The sequence below is a fragment of the Phascolarctos cinereus genome, unplaced genomic scaffold (genome assembly GCF_003287225.1).
Source record: "Phascolarctos cinereus isolate Bilbo 61053 unplaced genomic scaffold, phaCin_HiC Scaffold_4;HRSCAF=312, whole genome shotgun sequence".
NCBI classification, from domain to species: domain Eukaryota; kingdom Metazoa; phylum Chordata; class Mammalia; order Diprotodontia; family Phascolarctidae; genus Phascolarctos; species Phascolarctos cinereus.
This window is the reverse complement of record NW_027555847.1, coordinates 581,652,643-581,672,952: the sequence shown is the minus strand read 5'-3', so window position 1 is coordinate 581,672,952 and position 20,310 is coordinate 581,652,643. Positions and strand designations below refer to the sequence as shown.

General features: G+C 35.2%; 1 protein-coding gene across 2 annotated transcripts in view; it reads left to right on the top strand.

Annotated features, from left to right (window-relative positions):
* The window catches only part of TMEM64 (transmembrane protein 64), a 31,788-nt gene extending 14,099 nt beyond the window's left edge, over positions 1 to 17,689 (top strand). The window contains exons 2-3 of one of the 2 annotated variants that reach the window (XM_020972891.2): positions 5,159 to 5,314; positions 15,267 to 17,689. In XM_020972891.2, coding sequence (XP_020828550.1) covers positions 5,159 to 5,314; positions 15,267 to 15,458 — 348 coding nt within the window. In that variant the 3' untranslated portion in view covers positions 15,459 to 17,689. The remainder of the gene's footprint in view (positions 1 to 5,158; positions 5,315 to 15,266) is intronic. The other variant, XM_020972893.2, reaches the window with a different exon arrangement.
* The last annotated feature ends 2,621 nt before the right edge of the window (positions 17,690 to 20,310 follow it).

Below are 20,310 nucleotides of genomic sequence, written 5' to 3'. Positions count from 1 at the left end.
TTGACACTGTAGTTGGTCATTTCATGAAGATGAAGTGCTTGTTGGCTAAGGCTTCCAGACCCTTTTGGCCTCTGTGTGGTGACTTCCTTTGCATCAATTAAACTTCTCTAAGAAATAATGGTAGTGTCTTTACATTTGTTTTTCTAATTTTTTAGAGTGGTCATGCTATTTAAATAGCTCCTGTTAGTGTATAGTTATGCAGTATCTCTTCATCTGTATGTTTTTAATTGATTATTTTCTTTTCTCTAGCTAGTTGAGTATTTACATATAAGCATCTGATTATGAAGTGATTCCTTTATCTTTAACTTTTTAAGATATATGCATTTTCATTTCTTTGTGTTTTTTTTTTAATGATATCATTCTGTGCTTGACATCTGTCACCTTCGGATTCCCTTCTTAGAAGTTAATGTTCATCATGGAAAGATACCTTCTTTATCCTAAACCACATTTTCCAGTATAGTATTTGTAGTTTTCTCCTGTCTTATTTTTTTTTTTTTTTGATTATAGAATTTGGCACTGGAAGGGAAAGTAGAAATGCTGTAATTTAGCTTGCTCATCTTACAGTTTAGGACCTTAAAGAACAGAGAGGATAAATTATTTGGTCAAGGCCACACAGGTAGTAGCAGAACAAAAAATCAGGTGTTCCAACTCTGAAGTCAGTGTGTTGCTGTTTACTGAGTATCAAAATGTATGTTAGCTTTGTTTGGTGAATCTGACCAAGTTATGAAGCTTTTCTATTTCATTCTCAAGCAACAAATGCGCTGACATTTAACCTACAGATACGTTTGTGATGTATTTTTGCTTGAGCTTGTAAGCAAGCACTATAAAGTGATATGACTAAGTGTTCCATGAAATTGTTTCCTGTTAACATTTGGTGCACCATAAAATCAACTATACCAACTACTTATACTTGCTTACCTCTTCAGGGAGAACGTTACAAGATATTATTCATTTTACCGGTATATTTTTTTGTACTTGTTTGTCTGATTTATAGCAGTAATTAATGTCTGCATGTATGTGACTTGGTTCTTTTAGTAGTTTGTCAATTCCTTGATCGTGGCCAAAGATCACATACAAAAACTGCTAAGAGTTAATTTAGTCATAGGATCTAGAGCTGGCAAGGAACCTTAAGGCATGATCTAATTCAGCCCCCTGTTTTTACCATTTTACAGTTGAGGCCCAGAGAAGTTACCTGATTTACCCAGGGTCACACAGTTATTAAGTAGTGAAATTAGGATTTAAAACCAGGTTAACCAAATGAAGGCTCTTTTTAACTATGCCATATTCCCCAAGTCTAGAAGAGATATGTCAAAACACAGATAACTACAATATATAATATTACATAAATTCACTAAAGTTATTGAACAAAGTTCTATATTGGATTGGGGGATGGGATCAAGATTTTACCCAGGAGAGAGGTTCATGATTCTTGTGTGTGTCAGGGACCCCTTCTCATAATAATGTTTTTAAAGGCATAAAATAACTTCTCTCTCTGTTCTATTTGGCTTGATGATTTAATCGGCTCCCATGAATTCAATTATCATCTCTCAGATCTGTTTATCCAGCTGTGACCTCTAACTTGACCTCTATTTTCATATCTCTGACTTTTTGCTTCTCCAAGTTGCTTCACAACTCCAACTCCGTCTTGAACTGGATGTTCCATAGATATCTTAAATTCATCATTTCCAAAACTGAACTAAGTCTTCTCCTAACTTTTGGATTACAGTCAAGGGTACCCCTATCCTTTTAGTCACTCAGGCTTGCAAAGAAGGAATTGTCCTTTATTCTTCACTCTTGTCTCTCCCGTTTGCAATCAGTGCCAAGTTCTCTCAGTTCTATCTTTTGTAATGTCCTGTATACCCCTTCTTTCCTCTGACATTGCCTCCACCCTGGTGCAGGTCCTCATCCCCTCATGCTTGGACTACTGTAGAAGCCTGCTGGTTGGTCTCCTTGCCTCAAGTCTTTCCCTATTTCTGTCCATCTTATACGTAGTTGCCAAATTGATCTTCTGAAGGAAAAGTCTGATAATGTCATCCCTCCATTCAATAAATTCCAGTGGCTCCCTTTTACCATTAGGATCAAATATAAAATCCTCTATTTAGCATTCAAAACCTTTTATAACCTAGCTCCTTCCTGTCTTCACTGATTTCTTATACTTCCCTCCCTGTATTTGGCAATTTAGTGATACTGTCCTCATGGCTATTTTTCATACATGATACTTAATTTAGGCTTTAAAGGATGTATAAGAATTTGGTAGGTAGAGTTGGAGAGGGAGAGGGTTTGAGATACAGGAAAACAAGGTAAGCAAGGTTGCATTCAGGGGAGTATATTCAGGAAACAGTATTTAAATTTGGCTGAATCAGGGAAAGCATGGAAGGGAGAAATATGACTGGAAAGATAGGATCAGGTCATGACAGAGTACCAGGGAAAAAATTTTATTTAGTACGTACTAGGGTGTTGCTGAAGATTTTTGAGCAGCGGAGTAACATGACCAGATCTGTGTATAACAAAAACTGTTTTAGAAACATCTTGAAGAAAAAATTAGAGAGGATGACTTTGAAGTTGGAAAAAACCTTTTAGGGAACTGACTATTATATTAGTCTAAGCCAGTGATGATAATGAGAACTTGGTTGCAATATGAAAAGAAGACAGTTCCAGAGGTGGGTTGATTGGACTTGAACATTGGATATGGCAAGTGAGAGACATAGGAAAGTAAAAGATAATCTGAGATTATGAGTGTGGGAAAACAGTTGAATGTACCACAGATACAAATAGTGACCTCAGGAGGAGCACATTATGGGAAAGTTAGTAAAGCTTTTAGTTGTATTGATAATGAAGTACCAGAAGAATATCTAAGTAAAGACATTCTGTGGGTAGTTGAAGATGTAGATCTCTGCCCAGAAGACAGGAACATATCAGTGGTATAAAAATGAGGATGCCAAGTTAAAGAGTATAGTAGCCAAAAGCCAAATTGTCCTTAGTCAAATCCTTGAAGAACACGTATATTAATAGAATCAGGAAGACAATGAGGATTTGCAAAGGGGAAGGAGATCTTAGAGAAATAAGTGTTTTTGAAACCAAGGGAAAAGAGAGTATGCAGCAGGAAGTAGTAATCTCTCATGTTAGAAGGTGTAGAAAGATCAAGAAGGATGAGGAATGAAGAATTGGTCAAATAGGAGGTCATTGAAGGAGGTCTTGACTTTTTTTTTTTGGCTTTTTTTTGGTGAGGTGATCAGGGTTAAGTGACTTGCCCAGGGTTACACAGCTAGTAAGTGTCAAGTGTCGTGTCGGAGGCTAATTTGAACTCAGGTCCTCCTGACTGCAAGGGGAGCTCTATCCACTTCACCACCTAGCGGCTGCAGGGTCTTGACTTTTGATAGGCAAAAGGATGGTGGGAGGAATGGAGACCAGATTACAGTTGATGAAAAGGAGGGTACTGATGAAATGGAAGAATTGGATATAGATAGCTTTTCCTAGGTTTAATACTGAAGGAGAGAACAGAGATGAAACTAGCTGAATGAAGAAAGCTTTAAGTGGTATCCACGACAGGGGAAATAGTCCTGTCTATTCTGCTGTGTTCCAGTATATGAGATATTGTGTTTAGTTTCATGGTCTACATTTTTTCCTTTCTTTTTTAGACAATTTATTATTTAACATTCTTATTTTTTTTTAATTTTGAGCTCCAAATTCTTTCCCCCTCTCTGGCCCCTCCCCCACCCATTGAGAAGGCAAGCAATGTATCAGTTATACATATAAAATCATGCAAAACATATTTCCATATGAGCCACGTTGTAAAAAAGAGTAAGAAAAATAAAGAAAATAGAAAATTCCATGCTTCAATTTGCACTCAAAATTTTATCAGTTCTCTCTCTGGAGGTGGATAGTATTTTTCATCATGAGTCCTTTGGAATTGTCTTGGATAATTAAAGGATTTGTTCTGTAAAATTTGGATTGAGTCAAAAAGCTACACTTAAGGATCTAGAATGCCACATGTGGCCTCAAGCTGCAGGTTCCCCACCCCAGATCTAGGATATCTGGCTTTGAGAAAGCAGATACTTAGTCTTTTGAAGGTCTGGTATCTCCAGAAAAAGCACAGCTAAATCACCTTAGCAAAATTGATAGGCTGTGTGTTTAGGAGAAGGAATGAGTACCAGCTTGCTATTAAAATTATGCAGGATGATGTTTTCAGTCATCTAATGTAAATATTTTAACTGTAAGGATCAGCTCTTAGGTGAAGTCTAGGGTCAATTCATTTTCAGTGGTTACAAGAAATAGGCTTTTAAGAAATGTTTTATGTAAAGTTCTTCAAAAGAGGAAGATATACAAAATGTAGAGGATGAGGAAAAAAATTTCTTTGGTCAGGCTGTCATATTTAAAGGTTTGACAATTCAGTTTGTTCCTTGATTGCCATTCTTATGTTATGATGTCTACTTAAGAGTTTGTTTTTAAGTGTTAGAAATCTACTGTAGATATAATTCAGTTGTTTACTGTTGATTTCATAGATGAATGCTAATTATATGTTGTAATTAGAGTTTAAAAGCTAGTTAGCTACAAATCTGCTTTATGATATTTTAGAATTCAAAGCACTAATTTTTTTATCTGAAAGATATATGTTATAACTTTTAGTACTATATGGATGCAAACTAATAATGTTCATACTCATATTTGTAGCAATGTACATAATTAATTTTATTAAAAAATTAATTGTTAATTGAGAGGTAGTGTTACATAGTGAATAGAAAGCTAGTTTCCTAAGTCAGGAAGAAGAGGCCGGTTCAAGTCCCACCTCTGATACCTATAGGCTGTATAATCCTGAATAATTTACTTAAACTCTCAGTTTAACTTAAACTTTATACATAAAATTTCTAAGAGTAGAAATTGTGGAGAAGATGCTGATTTGCATTGTTAGAGGAAGCTTCTTGCCAGGCATTCCCTAAACTGATTTACTAATTGTTTGTAATTATTAGCTTTATTGGACACATATAGTTTAAATGACTAGTAAAGTTTCTGTACATTTTAGGCAACTCTTGGCTTTTTTTTTTTTAAGAAATCAAATATTTTTACGTGAAGATATTTTAGCTTGTCTCACAGAAACAGTTTTTGTTCAATGAGAATGATATTAAGTAATGTATTCCTCCTTTTTAATCTACTATTTTAGATTACAGATCTTTCATTACCCAACTATTTGATGGCATCTTCAGTTGGACTGCTTCCTACCCAGCTCCTAAATTCTTATTTGGGTACCACCTTGCGTACAATGGAGGATGTTATCGCAGAACAGAGTTTTAGTGGCTATTTTGTTTTTTGTTTACAGGTAAGTCTGGGTGAATAGTTGACATTTTTTGTGTTGATTTTTCAAAAATTTGACGCTTTGTTAAAAATGTTTGACAAAGATCTTCCCCTTTGTTTTCTTACTTGAGCAAGATTGTAATTATATTACAATACATTAAAGTATGAGTAGGGCTCAATTGTAATCATATTTAAACCCTGTGTAATACATATATTTATGTGTGTATATCTTATGGCAAATACTGTCATTCTTGGGGGGGAGAAGAAAAACAAAAAACAGGGCATTACTATAAAGTGAGATGTGATGGAGTTCTGTTTGCTAAGTCTTGGAAAGTATTACAATATGCTTTATATGTGATGTATTCTATTCTAATTTCAGTTGGAGTTCTGGCATGGGTATGCAGTTAGTTTGGAATTTTTAGAACATTTTTCATTCCATAAAGTGTGGTGATAGTACTGATTTTTTTTTGAGGGGGGTGGGGAACAGGGAAGGTGGTGGTAGTGCATGGAAACTGCAGGTGTGGACACTCCTTCCATCGATGTAGAACTGCAGTTGCTCTGCAAGTTTAGTCTTTGAGAATTGACTGGAACATTGAGAGGGTAAGTGATTTTGACTAGGGTCACATAGCTAGTATGTGATAGAGGCAGAATTTGAACCCACATCTTGTTGACTCCAAGGTTATCCATCCCTCTATTCACTACCTTTCATAGTATCACTAAATAAATAAAATAATATTATTTTAATTTAATTTTATTATTATTTGTTGTGAATGAACAGCACAAATAAATTCAACCATCTTTAAATTGCACACAGGAAGAGTCCATGGAGTGAGCTGATAAAAACTGTAGCAGTGTTATATTAGATTACATTTTCAGATTTGCAGAGGCAACAGCTAAATGGCTTTGACATATGTCAGTTGTAGTTGGTGCTGTGTTTCATAAATTCTCAGGATTATTGATATCAGAAAGTGTAATAAGTATGGAGCCAAAGTTAATTTTCTTTGTGCTTTTAATATAAAAGTTTAATAAGAAGGCCTTGGAATATTTACGTTTATTATCTTGATTAAAAGTTAAGTCAAAATAAAATACTGGTTTTGAAATAAATTCATGTTCTTGTTGAAGTTTAGGAATTTTGCTCTTCATTATAATTTATTTGGATATCATAATTTATCAGCAGAATTTAATTTCATTTAAGAAAAATGAGACTTTAGGATTAGAGTTTGCCATTATGTAATTTAACGTGTTCTACTGGAATTTTGCATAAATGGAAAATAAATTCTCCTCAAGTGGAATTTCTGCACATTTACAATTTAATGTTAGTTGAACATAGTAGCCTTGAGATCCTACAAGATTTAGAAGTACATTCTGAATCATTGAAGAAAGATTCAGTTATGTTTAGGATTATATAATATTTAAACTTTAAAAAATTACTAAGCCACTATAAATACTCTGGTCAGAATACTTCATTCTGTACTGGCTAAAAATTCTTATAGTATTTGTAAATTAGAATTTGTTGCGTTTTTATTCTGGGTTATTTAATGGCGCTTTAACAGCTTGAAAGAATGAATGTTCATTATTTGTCAAGAGTGCTGGTTCCCTAAATTATAAGAGGGTGTCTTTCTCTAGCTATTCTTTTGCCTCTTTAAATGAAAACTGGCAGCCTTAAGATAACCATTGAGAGTAATTAAAATGTAATAGTTTCCTTAGAAGTGATCCTGGGTGGATACCGGGGATGGGGACGAACGCTTAGGGTTCAAATGGGAGTGGTAGTTCAGACTTAGTCCAAACATTCAGACAGAGACTGAAAGGATAATTTTTTTCACTGAACCAAGTAAAGCATGTTGACCCTAAAGATCTTTTTTTGTTATTGTTTCCTCCAGAACCTAATATCCTCTGTCTCCTGCCATAGCCCATCATTAGCCACTGTAAATATTCAGAATACCTGTGAGGTATAATTGCTGTTTGCCTTTTTATCTCATTAATAGGTGTAACTGAAATGAGTTTTCAGTTTTTATTCATTGCTGCCATGGAAGGACTGCAGCAAATTGCAGACCACAGATGTGTGGTGTGAAGAGCTTACTTTACTCTTTCATAGCAAGTTCCTGAAATTAGTATTTGTTAGAATTATTATTCGCAGAATTCTTAGAGATAAAAGGAGCCTTAAAATTCACTGGATAATATATAAAGCCAGAAATAAGGTTTTATAAAAATTCTGGTATACAAATAATTAGATGTTATCCAGGTCCTGCCAATCATTGCCCTGCTTACTTAGTAATATTATTCTTCAGAGTAGCAAGCCCCCTTGTATCCTTTGTGGCAGAAAAGGGACAAGTCAAGTCCAACAGTCAAATCAATCAGCATACATTTATTAAGTGTCAAATATGTGCTAAACACTGTTAAGTGTTGGGGATGCAAAGAAAGGGAAACGACAGTCCTTGCTCTCAAGGAGCTTGCAATGGGGGAGACAACACTAAAATAAACCATATACGATATTTAAGAGTTAATTGGAAATAATCAATAGAGGAAAGGCACTAGAATTAAAGGATGTCAGAAAGGGCTTCTCATAGAAGATGGGATTTTATATGTGATTGAAGGAAGCCAGAAGGCAGAGATGAGGAGAGAGAGTATCCCAGGCATGGGGGACAGCCAGTGAAAATGCCTGGAGTTTGGAGATAGATGTCTTGTGCAAGGAAGAGAGAGGAAGTGAGCGTCCCTGGATGTGAAAGTGCAAGAAGACTGGGAGGGGAAGGAAGGGAGCAGCTTGTGAAGGATTTTGAATACCAAATAGGAAATTTTATATTTGATCCTGGAGGCGATAAGAAGCCACTGGAGTTTATTGAGTTGAGTGCTTACATGGTCAGATCTGTGCTTTAGAAATATTAAATTGACAGCGGGATGGAGGATGGACTAGAGTGGGGAGAAACTTGAGGCAAGGAGATCAGAAAGCTCATTACTAAGGAGCAACAGTCAGGAGAACGTAAGATTTAGTTACCGCTATAAGGGAGCAGAGAACTAGGAATATGATGTTCAAAAGGCAAAAGATGTTGTGTTATATAATTGAGTGAACATGTTGTTCAGTTGTGTCTGACTTTTCGTGACCTCATGGACCATGGCATTCCAGGCCCTTCTGTCCTCTACTATCTCCCAAAGTTTGTCCAAGCTCCCGTTCCTTGCTTCCATAACATTACCTATTCATGTTATCCTCTGTTAATACCCTTTTCCTTTTGCCTTCAATTTTTCCCAGTATCAGGGTGTTTTCTAATGAGGCTTGAATTCTCATTATTTGGCCAAAGTATTTACGCTTTAATATTTGACCTTCCAGTGAATAGTCTGAATTAATTAATTTCTTTAAGTATTGACTGATTTGACCTCTTTGCTGTCCAAGGGACTCTCAAAATTATTCTCCAGCACCACAATTTAAAAGCTTGATTCTGCACTGTTCAACAGTCTCAGCCAAACATTGCTCCTGGAAAAACCATAGCTTTGCCTATGGACCTTTTGTCAGCAAGGTGATGTCTCTGCTTTTTAAGTTGTTGTCCAGATTTGCCATAGCTTTTCTTCAAAGAAGTAAACATCTTTTAATTTCATGGATGCAAGTCACTGTCTTCGGGGATCTTTGAGCCTAAGAACATAAAATCTGACTCTACTTCCATTTCTTCTCCCTCTATTTGCCAGGAATTGATGAGACCTATTGCCAAGATCTTAGGGTTTTTTTTTTATGTTAAGCTTCAAGCCAGCTTTTATACTTTTCCCCCTTTTGTCCTCAAGAGACTTAATTCTTTCTCACTTTCTGCCATCGGAGTAGTATTGTCTGCATATCTGAGATTGTTGATATTTCACCAAGCAGCCTTAATTCTGGTTTATGATTTGTTCAGCCCGGCATTTTGCATGATGTACTCTGCATATAAATTAAGTAAATAAGGTGACAGTATACACAACCTTGTTGTACTCCTTTTCCAATCTTAAACCGATTAGTTGTTCCATGTTTTGTTCTAATTGTTACTTCTTGACCCACAGATAGGTTCCTCAGGAGAAAAATAAGATGATCTGGAATTCCCATGTCTTTGAGGACTTGCCACATTTTTTTGTGATCCACATAGTCAAAGGCTTTAGTGTAGGCAATGAAGCAGAAATAGATGTTTCCCTGGAACTCCTTTGCTTTCTACATAATCCAGTGAATGTTGGCAATTTGTTCTCTGGTTCCTCTGTCTCTTTGAAAACCAGCCTGCTCTTCTGGTAATTTTTGGTTCACATATTACTGAAGCCTAGCTTGAAGAATCTTAAGCATAACCTTGGTGGTATGTGAAATAAGCACAATTGTTCTGGTAACTTGAACATTCCTTGGCATTGCCCTTCTTTAGGATTGGGATATAAGCTGATCTTTTTCAGACCAGTGGCCACTGTTGAGTTTTCCAAATTTGCTGCCATATTGAATGTAGCACTTTTATAGCATTGTCTTTTAGGATTTTAAATAGCTTAACTGGAATTCTGTCACCTCCACTAGCCTTATTGTTAGTGATGCTTCCTAAGACCCACTTGATTTCATTCTCCATGATGTCTAACATGCCCAACAAAATTTACAGGGTAAAAAAATGAACTCTTAATGAAATACAGCATTCCAATCAATAAACATTTATTAAAATCCTGCTGTGTACCAGGAATACACATATTGTAGGTTATAAACACATTATCATATTGCATTTTACATTTGTTGAAATTATACCTACATGTAGACATAGATAAGTAAAATATCCATTAAACTATCTGTCTCTGTACACAGATGTAATTTCTCAAAATAAACCAATACACAAAATACTAGCTTGAGGAAATATCTAATGTTCATCGTAAGCTAGAATACAAGAAAATATTCTGTCCACACAAATATTGAGGTGTACACATTTATCAGGTCAGTCAAGAACAATGGTTACGAATACAGTGGATGTCTTCTGTAGTTTGTGTTTATATTAAATATAAAGTTATTTGTAAATTATATTGGCTGTATCCAAATTCAGTAAAAAACCCCAACCTTTTAGAACCATTCAAAGCCATTGGAATTAAACTCTGACGTCAGATTAACTGAACGAACAACACTTTTGATTGGTTATATTCATGTTTACTGAACTCCTCCTTGCCAAGAACTTAGAGTCTGACTTAGTTGTGCAGTCAAGGCTGTTTGGCACCTCTTCACGCCTTTGGGGCAGTTCACCTATTGTTCCCTAATTTGGAACATAGGGGGAACGATTGACATAGAGAAATGTCTCCTATGTATGAGAGCTAACAAGTGACTAATGCTGGGTTGCTGGTGCCTGCTCCTCCAAGGTCAGTTGTATTCCTTGGTATCTTGAATTAAAATTCTAAATACATTTTTCCTTTGAAACAAATTGCAATAGAAATAATACCATTACTATTATATTTGAGTCACATTAGACAACAAATAGAAGAAGCACCAGACTTGGAATTAGAAGACCAGGGTTTAATTTGTTAGCTCTGTTGCTACTGGGAGTAGAAGCAATCTTTGATCGTTAGTCTCTTTGTCTCTAAAATGAGAAAATAGTACTTGTACTAACCACCTCACAGAGTTATTATGTGGGAGGTGCTTTGTTTTCCTGTTATATACATGGGAACAATTATTATTAACCTTTTGTTGTAGAAAATGGAGGCCTAAAAGCTATGAAATTGTTTTAATGAGAAAATACAACCACCAAATGACTGCGAAGTTTGGAGACTGCCTTTCCCTTCTAATTCTAATTCATTTTATTGTTTTAATGGCCTCTTTTTGTTTTCAGTGTTCCTTGTTTTGTTTATTGTGGTTTTATGGCCCAATTTGGAGTTGATTGACATTTCATTTTGTTTCATGCTTAGCAATGTGGTATCTTGTCCATTTGCAAGTAGCAGCATTCTGTTAATGAGCTGCTTCTCACTTCATTGTAGAAAACTAATGAAATCTTAGTTGAAAGTGTAGGTAGTCATCTAGTCGTACCTTTTTACTTAATACAGAAAACAGAACAAAATTCCCTTACAGTATCTCTAACAGATACTTATTTAGCACCTGCTTGAAATGTGTTCAGTGATGGGAGTTTGTAACTTAACGAGGTGGCTAATTGTAGTTTTGGAAAGCTTTAGGAAGTTTTTTTGAGGTGACATCTGCATCCCTGTAATTTCTACCCATTGGTACTAGTTCTATCCTCTGGAATTAGAATAATTATAATTCTTCTATCACAGCTCTTCAAATGTTTTAAGATAGCCATTAACTTTCCTTCCCTTTCCTGCCCATGTTTCTTTTCTTTAGGTTAAATACCCCTAATTCCTTCAGTTTGTCTGCCTTAATAATATACTTTCAGACCTTATTTCTGTCCTAGTAGCCTTCCTCTGGATGTACTCCATTTTGTCCTTATGGAACTTGGAGTTATGCTTAATACTCCAGGTATTGTTTGACTGGCACAAAATAAATCTTCTTTGATCTGATGACAGTGCTTCTGTTAGTACTGTTTAAATATTCATTCATTCTTTTGTTAAATGTTTTGTCTTTCTTATGATTCTACAAGAGTCTGTAGTTGACTAAATGTTCTACATCTTTTCCGTGAAAGTCTATTAAACTTATTGAAGTAACCTCTTATTATCTTTTACAGTTTTTGTTTATTTTCTTTGCCTGAATGCAAATTTATTTCTGTTACATTTCATGCTTTTCGTATTGATCTATTTTTCCAGGCTATCAACATTTTCAGGTTATTCTCAGATTTGATAAGCATGCCTTTATTTCATCCTGATAGTTGATAAAAATGTTGAACAGGATAGAATAAACAGAGCCTAATGGTTGTCTTTCAAGAGGACCAAAATGACATCACTATGTTAGAGTCAAATTACAGTGCTTCCAGCTGTGTCTGATGAGACCAATATGAGCTCAGAATGCTCTACCACAGGTCTGGCACAAATAATTCCTGTGAACTTTTGGGGTGGAGTCTCTAAATCTGCACATCTCGCATTTCTCTTGAGCTACTTTGATTCTGCTTTGCTTATAGAGCACAGTACCTTCTCTGATGAGGGCACGCCAGGCTGGGCTATCCTATGCCAGTGTGTCCCATGTCACCCAATCAGTTCCAGAGTTCATAGAGAAACTTTCACAGTGTGCTTGTGTTGCTTCTTCTGACCACCATATGAGTGCTTGCCCTGTGTGAGTTCTCCATGAAACAGTCTTTTAGGCAAACGTACGTTTGGCATTTGAGCAACGTGGCCAGCCCATTTTAGTTGCACTCTCTGCAGTAGAGTTTGAATGTTTGGCAGTCTAGTTTGAGAATGGACCTCAGTGTCTAGTATCTTTCCCTGCCAGGTGATCTTCAGAATCTTCCTAAGACAATTCAAATGGAAGTGATTCAGTTTCCTGGCATGGCGCTGGTATACTGTTCAGGTTTCACAGGCCTACAACGGTGAGGTCAGCACAATGTTTTTGTAGACCTCCAGTTTGATAGTCAGTCTACTACCTCTTCTCTCCCACACTTTCCTTCAGGGCCTCCTAAACATTGAACTACTGTGTGTCAACCTGATAGCCCACTATTAGAGACACTCTAATTTGGTCGATCTAAGTTGACAGTCACATGGCTTACATTTGTCTTTTTTCATACAAGGGTATTGTGAGATATAGTAGAAAGATTACAGGCTTTAGAATCAGAAGACCTATATTCAGATCCTCACTCTTTTACTTATTACTTGTATAAATCACTTAACTTCTCTGAAGCTCCTTTTCCTCATATTTAAAATAAGGAGTTTAGATGTGAAATGACCATTAGGTCCTTCCAACTCTAAATTTATGACTGTGATCTAAGTTTAAATGAAGACAGTGTGACTGGTATTTATCTGGTTCAATAATCTAGCAGTTTTTTCCAAAAAAGGAAATGAGGTTAGTTTGGCATGATTTCATAGTGAATCTCATGGTTCCTAGTAACTACCTTCCAGAGTGCTCACAAATAATCTGTTTAATGTAGTACTCCAAATATATTCTTAAATTTGTCAGAGATTGGCATCAAATTCAATTATTTAGTTTCCTGATTCCATAATTTTAGTCTTTCTTTGAAAACTTGACATTTGCTTGTCTGACACCTCTTCCATTTTCTGTGGTTCCTTGCCCATCTAAGGCACAGGATTTAATCACATGTCTAGCCTCCACTAATTATAACGGCAAAATTTGGTTTAAAAAAATCTCACTTATAGAAATACATCATTCCTTGTAGGACATTTTTTTTTTAGCACAACAAAGCAGTTTAACTTGGGCACACATGTTTCAGTAACAGTGCATGCCCCCCAAGGCTGAGTCATGAATCCTCTTCTCTTTCAGTCCTGTTTTGTTTGGTGATCTCATCATCTTCCATTGATTCTATTATCTTCTCCCTGCAGATTATTATTAGATCTATTTATCTAGCCCCATTCTCTTTCTTGATCTCCAGTCTTGGGCATCTCAAACTGAATGTCCTGTAGACATCTTAAACTCATCATGTCCAAACTTGAACTCATTATCTTTCCCCTCAAACTCTCCTCTCTTCCTAACTTTCCTATTATTGTCCAAGGCATCATCATCCTCACAATCACCCAGGCTTACAACCTAAGTATCATCCTCCTCATTCTCATACTCCATAGCCCACTCCCCCACATGTAGCCCGTTATGAATGCTCTCAATTCTATCTAAGTTCCCTTCTCCCCTCTGACATTGCCATATCACCCTAGTGCAGGCCCTTACCACCTCATGCTTGTACTATTATAATAACTTCTGGTGGATTTCCTTACCACCAATCTTTCTAGTCCATCATCTACTGACCTGTCAAAGTGATCTTTCTAAAGGGCAAGTCTGACCGTGTCACTCTATGCTCTGTAAACTCCATTGTCTCCCAGTCACTTCCAAGATCAAATATAAAGTTTTCTGTTTGACATTCAGAACCCTTCATAACATAACCCATTCTTTCTCTTTCAGTCTTAAACCTTACTCCCCTCCATGTATTATGCTATCCAGGAATAACTGGCCTCTTATTTGTGAAACATGACACTCCTATCTCTCAACTCAGTGCATTTTCACTGCTTTTCCCCAGTCCTGAAATTCTCTCCCTCTTCCTCTCTGCCTCCTGACTTCTCTGGATTCCTTCAAGCCCCAGCTAAATTCCCAGCTTGCACAAGAAGCCTCTCAGCCATTACTTTCATGCTAGTGCCTCTTCTTGTGATTATCTTCAATTTTTTCTGTATCAAACCCGTTTGTATAAAGTGGTTTGTATGTTGTCTTCCCTTTGAATTGTGAACTCCTTTGAGATCAATGACTTTTTTTGTTTGTTTCCTTTCTTTGTTTCCCCAGAATTTTGCACCATGCCTGGTACATAGTAGGTGCTTAATAAATGCTCATTGACTTGTATAAAATATACATAATTTGGATGGGCAGAATGGAGCTGTATAAGTTTGTCTTATTCACAATTTAAAAATAACTCATAAATTTTGGTTGCTTTTACCCTCAAGGAAAGCAGCTAAGAAAGGTGAGAGTATATCACCACAACAGTAATAACATATAGTACATTATACATATTTACTTGTAAATTTTTATAGACATATGCAAATGTTACGTCATTTTATCCTCACAACAACTCTGGGAGGTAGGTGCTATTATTGTTCTTATTTTACAGTTGAGGAAACTGAGGCAAACAGAGATTAAGTGACTTGTTCAGGGTGATATAGCTAGTAAGCTCCTGAGGCTAGAGTTGAAGGGTCTTCTTAACTCCAGTGCCAGCATTCTATCCCCTGTGCCACCTACTAAATAATAATAGTAGTAATGATAATAATAGTTTTCCCCCTTCGATATTATTCTGTAATAGAGTTTCAAAAAACCTTACCTATATTAAAATTTGTAGAAAGAATTTATTTTTCCTTTGAATTTAAATATTTAAAAATTTTGAGCATTTTCCTTATAAGCATATTTTCAATTCTTAATGTTTTTCTTTTATTCACAGATTGTTATAAGTATAGGCCTCATGTTTTATGTAGTACATCGAGCTCAAGTGGAATTGAATGCAGCAATTGTAGCATGTGAAATGGAACTGAAAACTTCTATTGTTAAAGGCAATAAACCAAACACCAGTGGCTCTTCATTCTTCAACAAGAGGACTTTAACATTTTCTGGAGGTGGAATCAATGTTGTATGAGCCCAGTTCAAAAATGTACATAATTATTAGGAACCTGATGTGTTGCTAAATGCCTAGAAATCACTTCACTAGTGGGCCAAGTCAGGTTAGAAATTAAAATTCAAGTTGTATTATGGCACAACCAACTGACCAGTTCTTAAATTGCACAATGGATTTTTGTTTTGTTTTTAAGTGGAGTACCATTAAGGGGTAAAGAATTTAAATCTAGTTGTAATTTTGACTGCACCTTTTTACCATTCATTATGCCTGTAATGGCCTGTAGGTCTGCACTTTAGTGACTTTTTGTTTTGTTTTTAAAATTATTTTATTTCTGTGTACCTTTTAAATGGAGAAATAGCCCAATATTTTTCTTCATAGCGTTTTTATTTATAAGTCTGTGAATAGTTGTGTGTATCTTTCTTAATGATAAAGAACCATAAAAGTATGCAATTTAGTGTACAATATTCTTGAATGTCCTTTGCTTTGGAAATATTTCTGAAACTGATAAACAGTATTTTATATATTATGGGACCATTTGGCTTCCCCTTCCCTTTTTATTTTAAAAAACAGACATTAACTTTTGGTTGAATGTATTTTTGTATATCATCAAATCATTGCAGGGCCATTTATGCATATTCACAAGCTTATATCCTACATTGTGGGACTGAAGTGCTCTTAAGATATCTTTTTTATTTACACTGTGTAATATGCAAAGCAAAAGGGAAGCTATAGCATAGTTGATGGACTGTGTGACTTCAATAAGGTTGGTTTAGAATTGAAACTCATGATCTAATTGTGTTACAGTGACATATTGCCCTCACAAGTTCTTTCATAAAAGGGCTGTTACATTTGCAATTCTACTTTTAAAAACTTTTTTTAAATACAAATTTTTTTGGTTTTAATTTATAAAATATAATTAGGCTTTTAAAAGGAGAAATTTCTCCCCATAAAAATGCTGGAATTACTAATACTGCAAATACAACACAGGTGGCCTTTAAAAAAAAAAGCAATGCCTTTTTTTCCATGTAAAAATTAAGCTTTAAATAAACTTTATAGGTTTATTCAAGTATATTTTCCCCAGATTTCAGCTTTAAGAAAATAACTATATTACTGTTACATGTCCAAATTTGGGGACATTTTCCTCTTTAAAGAACAAGGTTTTTTTTGATGGTTGTTGTTTTGGTAAGACTCAGGAATTCTGAAATGTGAAATTGAAATAAACATGGGGTCTTGATTCTTCATTATGTAGCCTGAATTTAGTATATATTCTATGTATAGCACTTATGAGCATAGGTACAATATATTGTTTTTAGATGTGTTTTTATACAGTGCATATGCATTCTTACCAATTTATCACCTTACATTATGGCTTGATTTTGAATTTATAATTTGCTATTTTCAAAGTGATTGTATATTTTTGTGTTAACTTAAAATTATGTTTTATATTATTTGCTGTAATGAGTCAGCCGTCTTATTTACAGTGCCTCCTTCCATTTGTTTTGGCCTTCAGGGCCAAAATTCTACCACTGATTTAGCCAACGTACATTCTAAAATAATATTTTAGAGGCACAGGTTCTAGCCTGATTCTGGGGATGCATTTAATAATTTTGATATTTTTCCGTCTTACAATTTCAGTTTTATTTAATGGTTCATATGTTATGTAGCTCTCCCATTTTGGATCTTATGATCGTGCAGACAGAACTGGATAGAGCTAATAGTGAAATTAAAAGACAATCAGTGCAAATGCTCCAGAGGCATACAGAATACAAAACTGGCTTCTGATTTTTATTTTACATTTTCTTGGATCACTATTAAAAGAGAAAATTAGTTTTCTTATTATTTGATACAAAATCATTTAGTAAAAAGCGCTACTATTCAACCAATGTGCGTGACAGTATGCCCTGAATTATGCCCTAGTTTGACTAATCTGTAAAAGATTTAACCATGTGTTTTTGTTGGTTGATTTCTGTAAGTAAAAAATGTATGATCGCATTAATGATTGTGTACCCTGCTAATTGTTTAAAAATTCAGAAATATGTATTTTGAAGTGCATTTATTTACACAACATTTTGTAACTTGAGTAACTTCAAGTTTTTGGTAGTTTGAAATGAGTTCTTCCAGTTGCATTTTGATTGGTACTTGTAATACTTGTGTACAGATTAAAGAGTAATGTACATTTTAAAAGATTTTTTTCTGTATCCTGCCAATCATAATTTTATATAATAAATTCACTCAGATTCCTTAAAGAAAAATAGCTTGGATTGAATGTTTTTAAAATCTTAAAGTATCAAGGAATTTCTCTTTTATTCCATTGTTTCTCTCCTCTGCTAAATCTAAACCACTTATATTTTATTTTGATGAACACAGCAAGATTTTTTTCAGGCTCTATAGCACATAGCAAGTGTCCAAGTAATAAGTCAGTGTTTATTACACCTGCAACCCTGGTTTCAGCAAGTCACTTAACCCTGTTTGCTTTAGTTTCTTCACCTATAAAATGAACCAGAGAAGGAACTGGTAAACCACTGCAGTATCTTTGCCAAGAAAATTCCAAATGGAGTCACAAAGAGTTGGATACTACTGAAACAATTATAACAAATTATAGCAGAGTTGAATGAAAACAATTAAGAATGCTGTTTTTGCTTTAGTCTTAAAAAATCCCATTAAGATAGGAATAGTGAAATCTTTTTCCCCCCTTTTTTAGGCAGTTGGGGTTAAGAGACTTGCCCGGGGTTAAGAGACTTGCCCAGGGTTACACAGCTAATAAGTGTCAAGTGTTTGTTCTGAGACCTGATTTTGAACTCTGGTCTCCTGACTTCAGAGCCGATAGTCTATCCACTGTGCCACCTACCTGCCCCCAGGAATAGTGAAATCTTGCTTTATTATGGTTAATCCTGAGTTTCTAATAATACTATGTAATTATTGAACAAACATCATGATGACAGCTAAAATTTAAGCCCCAAATCTCTGAATTGATTACTGACTACTTTAAAAGATTTTCCCATTGTTGAAGGTAAGATACTCTAAGCAGGTAAGTCAGTAAAAGTTCTTGATAGTTCATTAATGGACCCCCCCAAAAAAAAAAAGAGAGTAAAGCTTTTGTTTTCTTTTTACTAACCATGAATGTGTAGTCAATTTGAAATTTAATCATTTAGGTCTTATCTAATTTTTTTTCATATTAACTAGTTATCTTATTAATGAAGAAATAATATGAATTAAAGAACACATTTATATTATCCTCTACTTTTGTGATAGCTTACTGAATGAAAGAGAAGTTTTTGTAGAAAATATCCTGATAGATGAGAGGCAAGGGAAAGATTTACTGGTGGGCGTATTGGGCCAAATACAAAATCTAATCTCTGAGCTATAAGTATGATTAGAGTTGGGAAGTCCATTTCTTTAATGCCTGCTTATACATTCTGTGACATAAATATAGTGATCAAAACTGTCATTAATGTTTTTAACTCTGAAAACAGTGAAGGTAAAAGAGGCCTTTTCTCTTACCTCTCTATCTGTAAATCTACATCCACTGAAATTACTTTGGATTGTACATTAGCCTGCTTAACTGTAACTGCAATTTCCCTTCCGAGTTAATGTTTTCTTTTTTTCCTGAGTTTTCCATCTACTTTTACTATGGAATCATCCTGTCAGATCTATGCCCAAAGGAGACATAATTAAACCTAATTGTGTGAGTACCATCTAGTTGACTAAGAAGCAATTCTGAGCATGTTTCACAGTATTACATTCAAACAACAGCAAAGATAGACAGATGTGTCCTGATTAATGGAGGCAAGTCTCTTTGGTGCTGGGCTCATTGTTGAGAGTCAAGAATCTTAATGATTTGTTGCACTTACCTAACTTTTTTTTGGCGGGGTGCTGTGGAGGGTTAGAAGGGGAGGTTAGGTGGAATAAGAATGAAGAGGTAATGATTATCTTATAATCAAGAAACAATCTCCTGATTGTGATAGATTAGGCCAATTATTAACTACCTTCAATTTGACTTCTCTGGGAAAGAGGTCAGGGAAGATGTTTACTTTTTGCCTGCTATGTAGGAAATATTAAAAGAGGCATTTTGAATGAACTGTTAGAAGGTCTAATAACTCCTTTCAAAGAGCTATGATTTGTTAGAGCGACAACATATACACATACTCAAACCACTGAAAAATAGTTTTACAGAACGAAGTACTACACTGTGGATCAAACTGAACACATGGTGGATGCAGCCTACAAGTTTTGAGTCTCTTTCTGAAGATGGTAAGGTTCATAAAGTAAGAGAAAGAGCCGGGCAATTCAGGTAGTGGTGTAGTATTTGAAAACAAAATGTTAACAGTTTCTTATCTTTATGCAGTTTAATTTGATGTCTCCCCTGTGGTTCTATAGTTTTCCTCCTTTTAAATCCTTGCAGGGATTCTTAACTTTTTTGTGTCCTGGTCCTCTTCGGCAATCTGGTGAAGCCTGTGGAACCCTTTTTAGAATAATGTTTTTTAAATGTATATAAAAATGCGTAGGATTATGGAAAGATTGATTGATCTTGTCCAACTCCCTTTTTATGCAAATGAGAAAACAGGACCAAGGAGAAAAAGGGACTGGCTCAAAGATCATATATTGTAATGTAAGTGTCCAGGATGGGATCTCAACCCAGGTCTTTTGATAAGAGAGCCAGTGTTGTTTCTGCTGTTCCATGCTGCTTCCTAAAGAAGTTGATTATAAATGTTTTTTGTACTCTTAGTACTCTTAACTGTTTTTCTTCATTTTTTGCATGCAGGCCTGTAACGTAATGAAAGTCAGTGAAAACAAAGAATTAATTTGCTTGAATTTTGACTTCTGTTAGAAACCTTGGGGGCATATATTATGTCAGAGAATGTGTGATTATAAT